Source organism: Bufo bufo, chromosome 4 (genome assembly GCF_905171765.1).
Source record: "Bufo bufo chromosome 4, aBufBuf1.1, whole genome shotgun sequence".
Taxonomy (NCBI): Eukaryota; Metazoa; Chordata; class Amphibia; order Anura; family Bufonidae; genus Bufo; species Bufo bufo.
This window is the reverse complement of record NC_053392.1, coordinates 228,637,105-228,649,955: the sequence shown is the minus strand read 5'-3', so window position 1 is coordinate 228,649,955 and position 12,851 is coordinate 228,637,105. Positions and strand designations below refer to the sequence as shown.

The 12,851-nt window shown below is 45.3% G+C and overlaps 1 protein-coding gene across 2 annotated transcripts in view; it reads right to left on the bottom strand.

Moving 5' to 3' along the window:
* Positions 1-12,851, bottom strand: part of LOC120997972 (probable cation-transporting ATPase 13A4) — a 458,422-nt gene that overhangs the window by 335,661 nt on the left and 109,910 nt on the right. For both annotated transcript variants that reach the window (XM_040428359.1, XM_040428360.1), the window contains exon 6: positions 4,590-4,659. In XM_040428359.1, the coding sequence (XP_040284293.1) occupies positions 4,590-4,659 (70 nt within the window). The remainder of the gene's footprint in view (positions 1-4,589; positions 4,660-12,851) is intronic.

Genomic DNA, 12,851 nt, shown 5'->3' with positions numbered 1-12,851 from the left:
AAAATGCCTTGTGGATGCTAGAGGTCAGAGGAGAATGGGCCGACTGATTCAAGCTGATAGAAGAGCCACGTTGACTGAAATAACCACTCGTTACAACCGAGGTATGCAGCAAATCATTTGTGAAGCCACAACACGCACAACCTTGAGGTGGATGGGCTACAGAAGACCCCACCGGGTACCACTCATCTCCACTACAAATAGGAAAAAGAGGCTACAATTTGCACGAGCTCACCAAAATTGGATTGTTGAAGACTGGAAAAATGTTGCCTGGTCTGATGAGTCTCAATTTCTGTTGAGACATTCAAATGGTAGAGTCCGAATGAGAACATGTATCCATCATGCCTTGTTACCACTGTGCAGGCTGGTGCTGGTGGTGTAATGGTGTGGGGGATATTTTCTGGGCACACTTTAGGCCCCTTAGTGCCAATTGGGCATAGTTTAAATGCCACGGGCTACCTGAGCATTGTTTCTGACCATGTCCATCCCTTCATGACCACCATGTACACATCCTCTGATGGCTACTTCCAGCAGGATAATGCACCATGTCACAAAGCTCGAATCATTTCAAATTGGTTTCTTGAACATGACAATGAGTTCACTGTACTAAAATGGCCCCCACAGTCACCAGATCTCAACCCAATAGAGCATCTTTGGGATGTGGTGGAACGGGAGCTTTGTGCCCTGGATGTGCATCCCTCAAATCTCCATCAACTGCAAGATGCTATCCTATCAATATGGGCCAACATTTCTAAAGAATCAATGCCACTTAGAATTAAGGCAGTTCTGAAGGCAAAAGGGGGTCCAACACCGTATTAGTATGGTGTTTCTAATAATTCTTTAGGTGAGTGTATATACAATAAGAACAGAGACATGGGGGAATGAATAGACATTTGAAAAATAACAGAACAACATATCAAAGATCTTGAGAATGAGTCATTAAATATCTAACACATAAGGGGTGTGAAAGTTTTATGGTCTCTAAATTGATGTTATCTCAGAGACCTGGTGCCCCGACTATGTCTATAGAAGACTCTTTAAATCCCGGGGACAAATTCAGTCCAGTATTCAAAGTGTCAAGCAGTATTATAAATTTGTATTCCCTAATTCTTCTAGCTCTTTGGGATTTGAAGTTACTTTTTAATATGAGAACTTTCATGTATTCTTCATTGTGTCCTGGGCTACAGAAATGCTTAGCCATAGGAAAGTGTAGCTTCTTCTCTTTAATTGCGTTGCGATGGGACCTCATCCTTGCATTGAGTTTCTGTCCTGTTTCTCCAACGTAGAGGCCTCCAACAGGACATTTAGTGCAGAAAATCAGATAAACAACATTAGATTTTGAACATGTGAATGTCCCAGGGATATGATAGTCCTGCTGTGTGTTGGGGATCCGGATCTTATCTGTCTTGTTATTATATGGGAACATGTTTTGCATCTTCTTATATTACAGGGATGGGTTCCTTTTTCTGTGGTACATGGCATTAAACAGGACAAAAGATGACCTGTTCCTTCCCAGCTGAAGGAACAGGAGACCTCCTTAGGCCTAATACCAAAAGATTGGGGAATACAACAAAGAAGATATAGGAAAAGGACACTTAACTCCAAAGTACGCGGACGAGCAGGAACTCAATGGAGAACCAGCACATCCACAACCAGGAAGGATCGATCAACCGCATAGCATGATGGGTGAGACCAGACTAAATAGAGGAGGTAGAATGACCACATTTTTTTCCCTGGAATGGTTTTCATGTAGCTTTGAAGAGACCCTGGGGTATCTCTTCAGTGGAAACCCCCAAAAAGTGACCCAATGTTGGAAACTATACCCCTCTAGCAATTTATCCAGGGGTACAGTGATTGGCTTGACCACAATCTTGCTTCATAGAACTTTTTATGATTGGGGCATGAAATTTAATGTTACATTGTATTTCAATTATATGTAGTTTAGCCTCAAATGTTTCATTTTCACAAGTGGTAAATAGGAGAAAAAGTACCCCAACATAATTTTTCCTGAGTACGATAATACCCCCATGTGGTCATAAACTACTGTTTGGGCACACTGCAGAGTTCAGAAGAGAAAGAGTACCATTTGTTTTCGAGGACTAGTTTGGGCATTTATACATCACTGGCCAACAACTACAAAGGCTCAGAGTTGAAAACCTCCAAGAAGTGACGCCATTTAGAAACCACACCCCACACAGAATCTTCTATTTGCTGGAGGCAAATTTTCTGCACCAAATTTGGTACTTAGATACTGTACATCGGGTGTCTAAGAAGATTTTACACCGGGTGTAGGCTCTCTAGGATGTACGGTAACATACATAGGTAACATGACCCTTATTGGCCAATAGAAGCTCACAGGTCCTTCCATTTTTACATACACACAGCTTTACACCAGGTTTCCATAACATTTTCTTCACTGCTATGGGTCACAGTTAAGGGGATGGGGTGCTGTTGAGGTCAATGTTAAAGGGTGAAGTGCTGTGTAGGTCACAGCTAAAGAAGCAGGTGCTGTGAAGGTCACTATTTTGGTCACTATTTTGGGGGAGGGATGCTATGGAGGTCACTGTTAAGAAGACAGGGTGCTGTGGAGGTCACTGTTAAGGGGGCATGCAAATGTCATTGTTAAGGGGTGGGCCTCTGTGGAGGTCACTGTTAAAGGGTGGGGCTCTGTGGAGGTCACTGTTAAGGAGGCGGGCTGCTATGGAGGTCACTGTGAAGTGGGATGGGCCACTGTGGAGGCCAATGTTAAGGGGCAGGGTGCTGTGGAGGTCACTATTATGGGACAAGGCACTGTGGAGGCCTCTATTAATATAAAAAAGATGATGCAACAGCACTCTGCAAACACAAATAAAGTACAATAATGCCATAATTATAGAAAACATTCTGGTGCTAATGCTATGCTTATTTTTAAAATTTGAGATTCTTGGCAAATACATTTTGTACAAAATTATTTGGGCCTATTTGCCAAACGTCAAGGCGATCTCTATAAGACAGGAACCTAACACTAAATACTACCTGTTATGTGCCATAATGGTCACCATAAAATTCAGGGAGTGCAGGTTCCACATGCATGCTGGGTCCACTCTGCTTTTTACCATTTTTGGTGCCATTGTATTTATTGGAAGCCATTTGGCACCAGGAGAAGTATAGAGTGGGCTCAGCATGCATGTTGGTACCTGCATCCCACGATTTAATGGAGGCCGTTATGGCACCAAAAATGGTAAAAAGCAGAGTGGACCCAGCATGCATGTGGAACCTGCACTCCCTGAATTCTATGGTGGCCATTATGGCACCGAACAGGAAGTATTTAGTGTTAGGATCCCGTCTTATAGAGATCGCCTTGAGGTTTGGCAGACGGGCCCAAATAATTTTGTATCATATGTATTTGCCAAGATTCTCAAATTTGCAAAATAAGCATTAGCACCAGAATGTTTTCTATATTTATGGCATTATTGTACTTTATTTGTGTTTGCAGAGTGTTGTTGCATCGTCTATTTTTTTCTTTGTGTTTCTAGCCATGGCAGTGTGCACCTGGACATAGGTATGTGCTGACTGACCCCCCTTTTTTTTCAGTTGGTCTCTATTAAGGAGCAGGGTGCTGTGGAGGTCACTGTTAAGGGGGCAGACCACTGTGAATGTCATTGCTAAGGGGACAAGCCTCTGTGGAGGCCACTGTTTAGGGGCAGGGCTCTGTGGCTGTCACAGTTAAGGTAGTGGGTGCTGTGCAGGTCACAGTTAAGGAGATGGACTGTTGTGGAGTTCACAGTTAAGGGGTGGGCTGCTGTGGAGGTCAATGTTAAGGGGCAGGGTGTTGTGAAACTCACAGTTAAGGGACAGGTGCTGTGGAGGTAACTTAGTGGGTGGGGCACTGTGAAGGTCATTGTTAAGGGGCAGGGTCCTGTGGAGGTCACTGTTAAGGGGGAGGGCTACTCAGTCATTGTTAAGAGGATGGGCCTCTGTGGAGGTTACTATAAAGAGGGCAGGCTACTGTGGAGGTCACAGTTAAGGGTGTGGGCCACTGTGGAAGTCACCATTAAGAGGTGGGGTGCTTTGGGTGGTCAGTGTTAAGTGGACGGGCTGCAGTGGAGGTCACTGTTAAAGGAGGTGGGGTGCTGTGGAAGTCAAATTTTAAGAAGGTGGGGCACTGTGCAGGTTACTGTTAAGGGGGTGAGCCACTATGGAGGTCACTGTTAAGAGGCAGGTTGCTGTGGGTGGGTCACTGTTAAGGGGGTGGGCCGCTGTGGAAGTCACTGTTAAGGAGGCGGGGTACTATGGTGGTGACATTTTAAAGGGACTGGGTGCTGTGATGGTCACTGTTAAGGGGACAGCCCGCTGAGGAGGTCAATGTTAAGGGGGTGGTGCACTGTAAAGGTCACTGTCAAGGGGGGCGGGCTGCTGTGGAGGTCAATGTTAAGTGTGCGAGGGGCTGTAGAGGTCACTGTTTAGGGGCAGGGTGTTGTGGAGGTCACTGTTATGAGGGACACTGTGGATATCTTTTAACCACACACACAAACAATAAATAAAACAGACAAAATATACCCATGCAAATTCGCATCATTTTGCTAGTATTGTATAAAGATTTATTATCCTACCTCTTTCGTCAGTAGAGTCCAAACTGGAGTGATCTTCACTGTAATTGTGTTTAGTCCACAAATTTGTCGTCTGCCCAAACATAAGTATTAGTATAAGTATTGTACAACAATATCAGTAAGACATGAATGTATTGTATTCTGCTTTTATGTAAATCACTGTATAATGATAAGTTATGCAGTTTTCTAAAATACTTTCTGTTGCAAATCAAATTTCAAGACCTCTTCTTGCAGTCAATGCAGAGGTATAGTTAAAGGTCCAGCACAAAGGAGCAAAATACAGTTCTGTTGCCTGAGTGGGCCCCAACAGCTGGTAGCACCACACCATGACAACTACCAGTACTACCAAATAGTGATGAGTGGCATAGGCAATATTCATTTTCACGATATTTAGTGAATTTTCCGCATAATATTTGCAATAAATTTGCGAATTCTAGAATGCGTGATCTCCAGTCATTATTTTTGCAATACATGCAACTTCACATTTTATCAGGTCTGAGTAGATATTACTGATTGGTGCACTAAGTATTGTTGTGACATCACAGCACTATGTCTGTAGCATGCATGTATGGACAGCAGAGAAACAGTAATTCCTATCACACTACCTAACACCCTGCACTGGAACCTATCAGCTACACTATATCACTATCTAACTTACACTGAGTATCTCCCACTTACTATCTGTATTATATATATGAGCTAACTAACTATCTAATTTAATTGGATAAGGAATAGGATCCAGATGAAAGCACAGAGCACAGCAATGACACTGCTCTCTCTCTTAGAACTGCAAAAAAAATAGCAGAAAATGCTAAAGGGGTAGGCAACTTTTGTATTGGTTGCTAGGGATGTTGCTAAGCTCTGACAAAGATATTGTAGCCTTTTCATTGACCCACATGCAAGAAGGGAGGTTACTGATGAAATAAAATCTAGAATATTCACGATTACGAATATATAGCAGTATATTCTACATCTTCGCGAATTCTCGAAGTGCCGATATTTGTGATAAAAATTCACGATTAAATTATTCGCAATCAACACTACTACCTAAATACTAATAGTATTTCTGAATAGTATGAGGTTTCTGATTGGAATTATATACTTTTCCTGTCTTTTCCATCTGGCCTGGACCACCTCTTGCATCCATAACTTTCTCTACAAAGATTGGCTCCTCGCTTTCCAGCATCCACCCTACTCTTCCCAAACCGACACAAAACCTAATCTGCTGATATCCCAATTTGTGCCTTCTGCTACCCTATCCACATCTACTACTATACATGCTGCATACATTGCACAATGCCCCCAAACATTATACTTCAGATTAGAGATGAGCGAACGAGTCGAGATTCGTTTCAGGTCCAGATCGCCAAATTTTAAAAAATGACCCCCATAACTTATTTTATAGCTATTAGTGTTGAGCAAATCAAAGTATCCAAGGTGTACATCAATCCGAATTTCTGTGAAAATTCACTGCAAAGCTGAATTTCCTCACGCTTCGTGGTGACAAATCAATTTTCACTGAAATGGCAGTAAAAAATAAAAAACATACTCACCTGATCCATTTGAGTGGAAAGAGGCCGCCGTGGCCAACTTGATTGAAGATCGTGAGCAAAATTGCATGCCTGGAAACGTACGTCTCTACACAGGGCAGCGTGGTTATTTTTTTTAACCGATTAACCTCTGAAAGCCTTCATTTTTTATCACAGATGCCGCAATTATGATCAATGCGGCATATGAGGGGTTCAACGGGGGGGGGGGGGGGTAGGCAGCGCAATAGTCGTTCCCCATCATTGCGCCCGCTACTTACAAAGAAATACGCTTCTTGCCGAAGTAATTCATCACAAAGCAAATTTCTTCACAAATTCTTCACAAATTCATCACAAATGGCAAATCGAATTTTTTTAAACTTTGCTCATCTCTAATAGTTATGTCCACAGTGGTGTGTGAGGCTCATTTTTGTGGGAAAATCTGCAGTTTTTGGCCACAGAAGGAGGAGCAGCTGTACAGCAACAGTGGCAAGATGTGGCATCGGAATCAGCCGGAGGAGTGTGAAAATCCTTCTGAAACCAGGCTTGGTTCATTTTGACAAAAGTGATGTTTTGGACATTTGGTCAATTTGGGTGTCACCATGCTCAGAAATCCATGAGGTCAGGGAACTAGATATGCGACAGAGATTGGCCATAGTTTAGTTAGGCCTGAACCTGGACATTCAGGTGGGAGCTGCCATCTGGCTGATTGGCCTCAGCCTGGCGTCGCACTTGGAAAGACTGCTCCATCATTTTGAGTAGACTGAAATTACTGCTGCTGCTGCCACTTCTGGTGTGGCTTCTGCTGCTCGTGGCAGCTGGAGGGGCATGACAGGGGGCGGAAAGGGCCTCCCTTTCAGACACGCTGGTGGCAGGTGTCTGCTCACTTTAAGCTGTGGCAAGCTGCATACAAAAGTGTTTCCTGGTAGTAAGATAATTTGTCCTTCCTTTCTGGCAGAGGAAAACATTCCCCCATTTTGCCTTGGTAGCGAGGGTCTAAAAGCATGGCTGTCCAGTAGTGTTGATCGAGCACCATAGTGCTCGGGTGCTCAGGCCGAACACATCGGGATGTTACAATGGAAGTCAATGGGAGAACCTGAGCATTAAACCAGGCTCCACCTTCTCTGAAGAGGGGAGGGTGACTAGTTCATAGAAAAAGGTCAGAAATTGATGGAAACACCACCCTAATGGTTCGGGGACAGCATGGAGAGGATGTCTGGATGCATCTTGGACTCCCAGGTTGCTGCTAAGAAAGATGTTGTTTGAGTAGTACGCCACTTTTACAGACTGACAATAATACGCACAAAATCGAAGATAAAATCGATTTTAGAGGAAAAATTGTTAGGAAACATTCTTTCCTGTATATTTACTTGTATATAAAGTGCAAGTGCTGCCAAAAATTGCAAGGATGAGGCACTCCAATACAACCTGCATATCACATAAAGGAGGGCCTCATTCACATTGTGGTACAATTGTTCAAGTAGTGGGACTCCTACACTCATAAAGCCTATGCACTAACTGAAAGGGCTGCCAAAAATTACAAGGAACCGGCACTCCAATACACCCTTTGTTACACATAAAGGAGGGCATCATACACAGCCTTGAAAAATTATGATTGATGGCCTGCTGGTGACCCTCAAAAACATTTGGACCAAGCGCCTGCTGATCTGACCATCTAAAACATTATGTGCGAGGGCCTGCGGACGCTTTGGTGACTCTAGATAACCTGAGGCCAATCGCACGTCCCTGTGACGGCGACGATCCATTCGGATGTCTGCCCTATCAACTTTCGATGTTATTTTCAGCCCAAACCATGTAGACCATGGGTAATGGGGGAATCATGGTTCGATTCCGGAGAGGGAGCCTGAGAAACAGCTACGGCTACCACATCCAAGCAAGGCAGCATGCGTGCAAATTATCTATTAGGTATAATTTAGTGAGGGCCTGCAGGTGATCTGACCCTGTAAAAGAAATCATGCTGGAGTTTGCTAGTGTTCACGCCCCGGCTCATTTTCGTATTCTTTTGTCATCCGCACTTTCCTCAAAAAAGCTTCATACTGCGGAAAATCTACCCCTTGGCAAGGGAGATTTCCACAAGAGAGTGCTCCGTGGGACAGTTGCGGGCCTGTTTGGTGTGGCCCGCCTCCTCCCTTTTGGCACCCTACTGCCTCTTCTAGCCTGTTATGGTGCTGCAGATCCTTCCCCATCTGTACAGTGTTCATTTTAGGACATGGTCAGATATCATAGTCAAGTATCAAAATAATGCCAATGTGACACCTGACCCTGATACCTGACTCTGACACCTGACCCTGACACCTGACCCTGACACCTGACCCTGACACCTGACCCTGACACCTGACACCTGACCCTGACCCTGACACCTGACCCTGACACCTGACCCTGACTCCTGACCCTGATACCTGACCCTGACTCCTGACCCTGATACCTGACCCTGACACCTGACCCTGACACCTGACTCTGACACCTGACTCTCACACCTGACCCTGATACCTGACCCTGACACCTCACCCTGACACCTGACCCTGACACCTGACTCTGACACCTGACCCTGACACCTGACCCTGACACCTGACTCTCATATCTGAGTTTGACTTATGCTCTTCATAGGTCAGGGTCAAAGTGAGAATGAGTTATAGATATATATTATGTATTTGTATGCTAAATCACACAACCAAAGTATGTATATTGCTGAGCTTATACTGTAGCTCTGTGCCTAAAATGCTGTAAGCTAACACATTACAGTGTTATGAGCGCATAGCTGATAGCTCAGTGGTAAGGAAGGGAGCAAAGGATTTTAGGTTTACTGTGGTTTTGTATGCTGCATCACATAGATGAACAAAAAGCCCAAGCTCATACAAGGCAAGCTGGTAGCTCAGAGGTAATGCTGTTGCCCCATGTCCAGGCTTTCTGAGTTCAAAGCCCCTTTCAGCCTCAAAAAAATATTTACATTTTATTATGCCCTAGATAAGAGGCAAATTTAAATGAAGTGTGACACTGATGTGTGACGCTGATGTCTCACTTCCTTCACTTCTCAGTGTCACAAAACATTTTAGCTTTACTGTGGTTTTGTATGCTACATCACATAGATGAACAAAACTCACAAGCTCATACAAGGCAAGCTGGTAGCTCAGTGGTAATGCTGTTGCCCCATGTCTAGGCTTTCTGAGTTCAAAACCCCTTTCAGCCTCTCACAAGTGATTATATTTTATTATGCCCTAGATAAGAGGCAAATTTAAATGATGTGTGACGCTGATGTGTGACGATGATATCTCACGTCCTTCATTTGTCAGTGTCGCAAGGGATCTTAGGTTTACTGTATATTTTGCTATACTACATCTCACAGATCAAAAAAATCACCACCTTTGGTGTCTAGAGCTATAGCTCAGTGGTAAGATACTACATCTCATAGATCAAAAAAATCACCACATTTGGTGTCTGGAGCTATAGCTCAGTGGTAAGATACTTGCTTTGCATGCCATGTTCATGGGTTCAAAACCCCATATAGGCTATTAATAAAATTTATATTTTATTGAGCTCTAGATCAGAGTCAAATTCAAGTGGTGTGTGATGTAAGTAGTCCTTTTTTTTATTTTATTAAGAGTACATGGGCAGCACTATAGTAAAGGGGCCCTGTATACAGAGCTGTATCCTGGATTTTACATATCTACTGTATATATGTGTATTATACACACAGTGTGCTATAGCTTCACCACACTGAGATTTGCTCAGAAAGCTGATATACATATTACTGGTTTATCCACAGACACAATATATGATCATACAGATGGCAGTACTATGTGAGAGCTTCTAAGTATAGAAAAACCATGTGCTATTGTTATAGCTTGGAGGTTACATTAATGGCTTTGCAGGTTGAAGTCCCCAGAAAGACATTTTTTTTTTCTTTAATAGCATATACTATAATAAATAATATGTCATTAACCCATAGGGTACCAGCGCTGTACATGTATGTCGCTGGAAACACGGTCACAAATCCCAGCGCCATACAGGTACAGCGCTCTGATCACAGGAGCTACTCCCGCCCAATCAGCTGCAGGGGTCCGGCAGGCACTAATAGTTGGACCCCTGCTGTATGCACCGGCATCGGTGAAAACACTGATGCCTGCTCATTAACCCTTGCACTGCCGCGGTCAGCGCTGACGGCTGCATGTGCGGTATCCCCGTGGTGCTGTGATGTCAGCCTGCTGTCTAGCCCTGTCAGTCAATGGGGGGAGGGGTGTGTGTGCAGAGCACAGGGGGTGTTATAGAGCATTGCTCAGAATATTCAGCCCCGCCTCTGAGGGCTCAAATTGTTTATTTGCATATCTCTGCAGCTATTTATCATACATAATCAGCATAATGAGCCCTACCAGGCAGTACGTATGGACTAATAGGGTTGATTCTGGTGACAGAGCCTCTTTAACCTCTTATGGACACAGGGCGAACCTGTGTATTTCCGATCACCGCTGTGCGGCGGGCAGTGTTAGGAACGGTGTGCCTGCTGAAATCATTCAGAAGGCACCCTGTGACAATGCCGAGGGGGTGTCCTGTGACCCCCCCCCCCCCCATACCGACGATTGCTGCTAATCGCAGGTCAATTCAGACCTGCGGTTTGCAGCATTTCCAGGTTATTCAGGTCTCCGGTGACCCGGAATAGGAGGGTGATCAGTGGTTTAATATACACCACCAATCACCCTCCGTAGATCCTGTGAGGTGGCGGTGACGGAGGATGAGGGTGAGGATCGTCTGTGATTGGCTGGAGGGACTGACCTGGAGATAACGTCCTGGAGCTCCACTCTCCCCACCCACAGACTTCTGTGTGAGTAAGGAGAGAGGAGCCCTGTGTCGGTCCATCTGCATCCCACACGATCCGCCGCCATCCGTGGCCCCTGAGACCCCATAAAGTGCCATCTGGCATATAAACATTTAGGGAGAGCTTTAGGTTAGGCAGGGGTAGTGAAAAAAAAACTTGTGCGATCCCCGTCGCCCCAGGGGTGCTGCAGCTTGCCCCCCCCCCCACATATTTTGGGGCGCAAGCACATTTTTTTTTCTTTTTGTAGGTGCGCTGAATGTGTGAATGTGGCCGGCACTCTTAGCTGTAAAAGAGCGCCTGGCCACTGTTAGCGCATCGCCCACCCCACCGCTGATCAGCGAGTTTTTGGGCTATGAGCAATTTTTCGGGGATTCTGTTAGGTTAGGGTGGGTTAGGGTAGGGTATACATAAAAACACACTGCCCCCCACACACACACTAAATAAAGTTTTACACACACACGCACTCCCCTTTAGCGTTCTAAGATGGCCCGCCGGATGTTCTCGGCCGAGGAGGCATATGCCCAGCTGCTCTCCGACTCCGAGAGCCCCAGTGAGGACGAGGATGACCCCACTTTCCTGTTGTCATCCTCGTTCTCCTCATCATCTAGTGATGATGATGAGCCCCAAGGCGACGGAGACGCCGCCAGGCGGAGCCAGGAGCCCCCCGTGCCAGGAACCCTGTGGCCCACACTAGTATGAGCAGCCCTGGGGCTCGTACTAGTTTTCCGGCCCACGAGGCAAATTCACCTGATCCCTCTACCGGTGAACTTGGCTGGAGTACCCCAAAGGATTTTGAGCCCTTGATTCCTGACTTTGTTGGCCAACCAGGAATCCAGACACAGTGGGCTTCACTGAATATGATTTTTTTTTTTTTTTTTCAGTGAACAATTTCTGAATCTGATGGTGGAGCAAACAAACTTGTTCACCCAACAGTTTATAGCCCAATTTCTCCCGAGTCAGAAAATACCTCATATGTGGATGTAGAGTGATCTACGGGTGAACTACGCGGCTCAGAAGAGAAAGAGCGCTATTGGGATTTTGGACCACCAAAATCGCAATGGTGCTACTTCTCTTCTGAGCCATGTAGTTCGCCCGCAGAGCACTTTACGTCCACATATGGGGTATGTCCTTACTCGGGAGAAATTGGGCTATGAATTTTGGGGTGCATTTCTCCTATTACCCCTTGTAAAAATGAAATAAAAGGGGCTACAAGAACATGTTAGTGTAAAAAAAGGAGATTTTGAATTTTCTCCTCCACTTTGCAGCTATTCCTGTGAAGACTGTGGAGAAATAAATTAAAATGGGGAAAGGGCAGGGGCGGACTAAGAACCCTCAGGGCCCCCGGGCAAAATAAATCAAGGGCCCCCTTACAGGCCCCCCCCCATGTTCTGCTGCAAGCCCCACCCTTGTCCCGCCTCCATGCCCCGCCTCCAGCCACACCCTACACAATCTTTAATAAGATTTCAAAGTTAAAGCAACACAAAAGGCACCCAGACCCCTTCAGCTCATTGACGTGGTCTGGGTACAGTGTCCCTTTTGCAAATCGAGCTGCAATGTTCTAGAGAAACTGCATTGTTAACGTTCCAGCAATAAGTCGGCCTCTAGTCGCTGGCAGCCACCTGAGGGCTTCCTGGAGTAAAACAGACCTTTGGTCTGGTATCTGACGCTGGACGTCCTCACACTCTGCATGATGACCTCCAGGGTCAGATTTTTCCCCATAGGAAAGCATTGATTCAATGCTTTCGTATGGGGTGATCTAATTTCAGCGTCCATTAGTGAGCCTCTGTTAGAAACAGTCCCCTCCACCTTGTACTTGTTCCACTGATCCGCTACTTGCGGGCTACGTGGGCATGAGTTCAGTCACTTCGGCGCGTGATCCTGCGAGACCCATGACCTACAGCGGTCTGT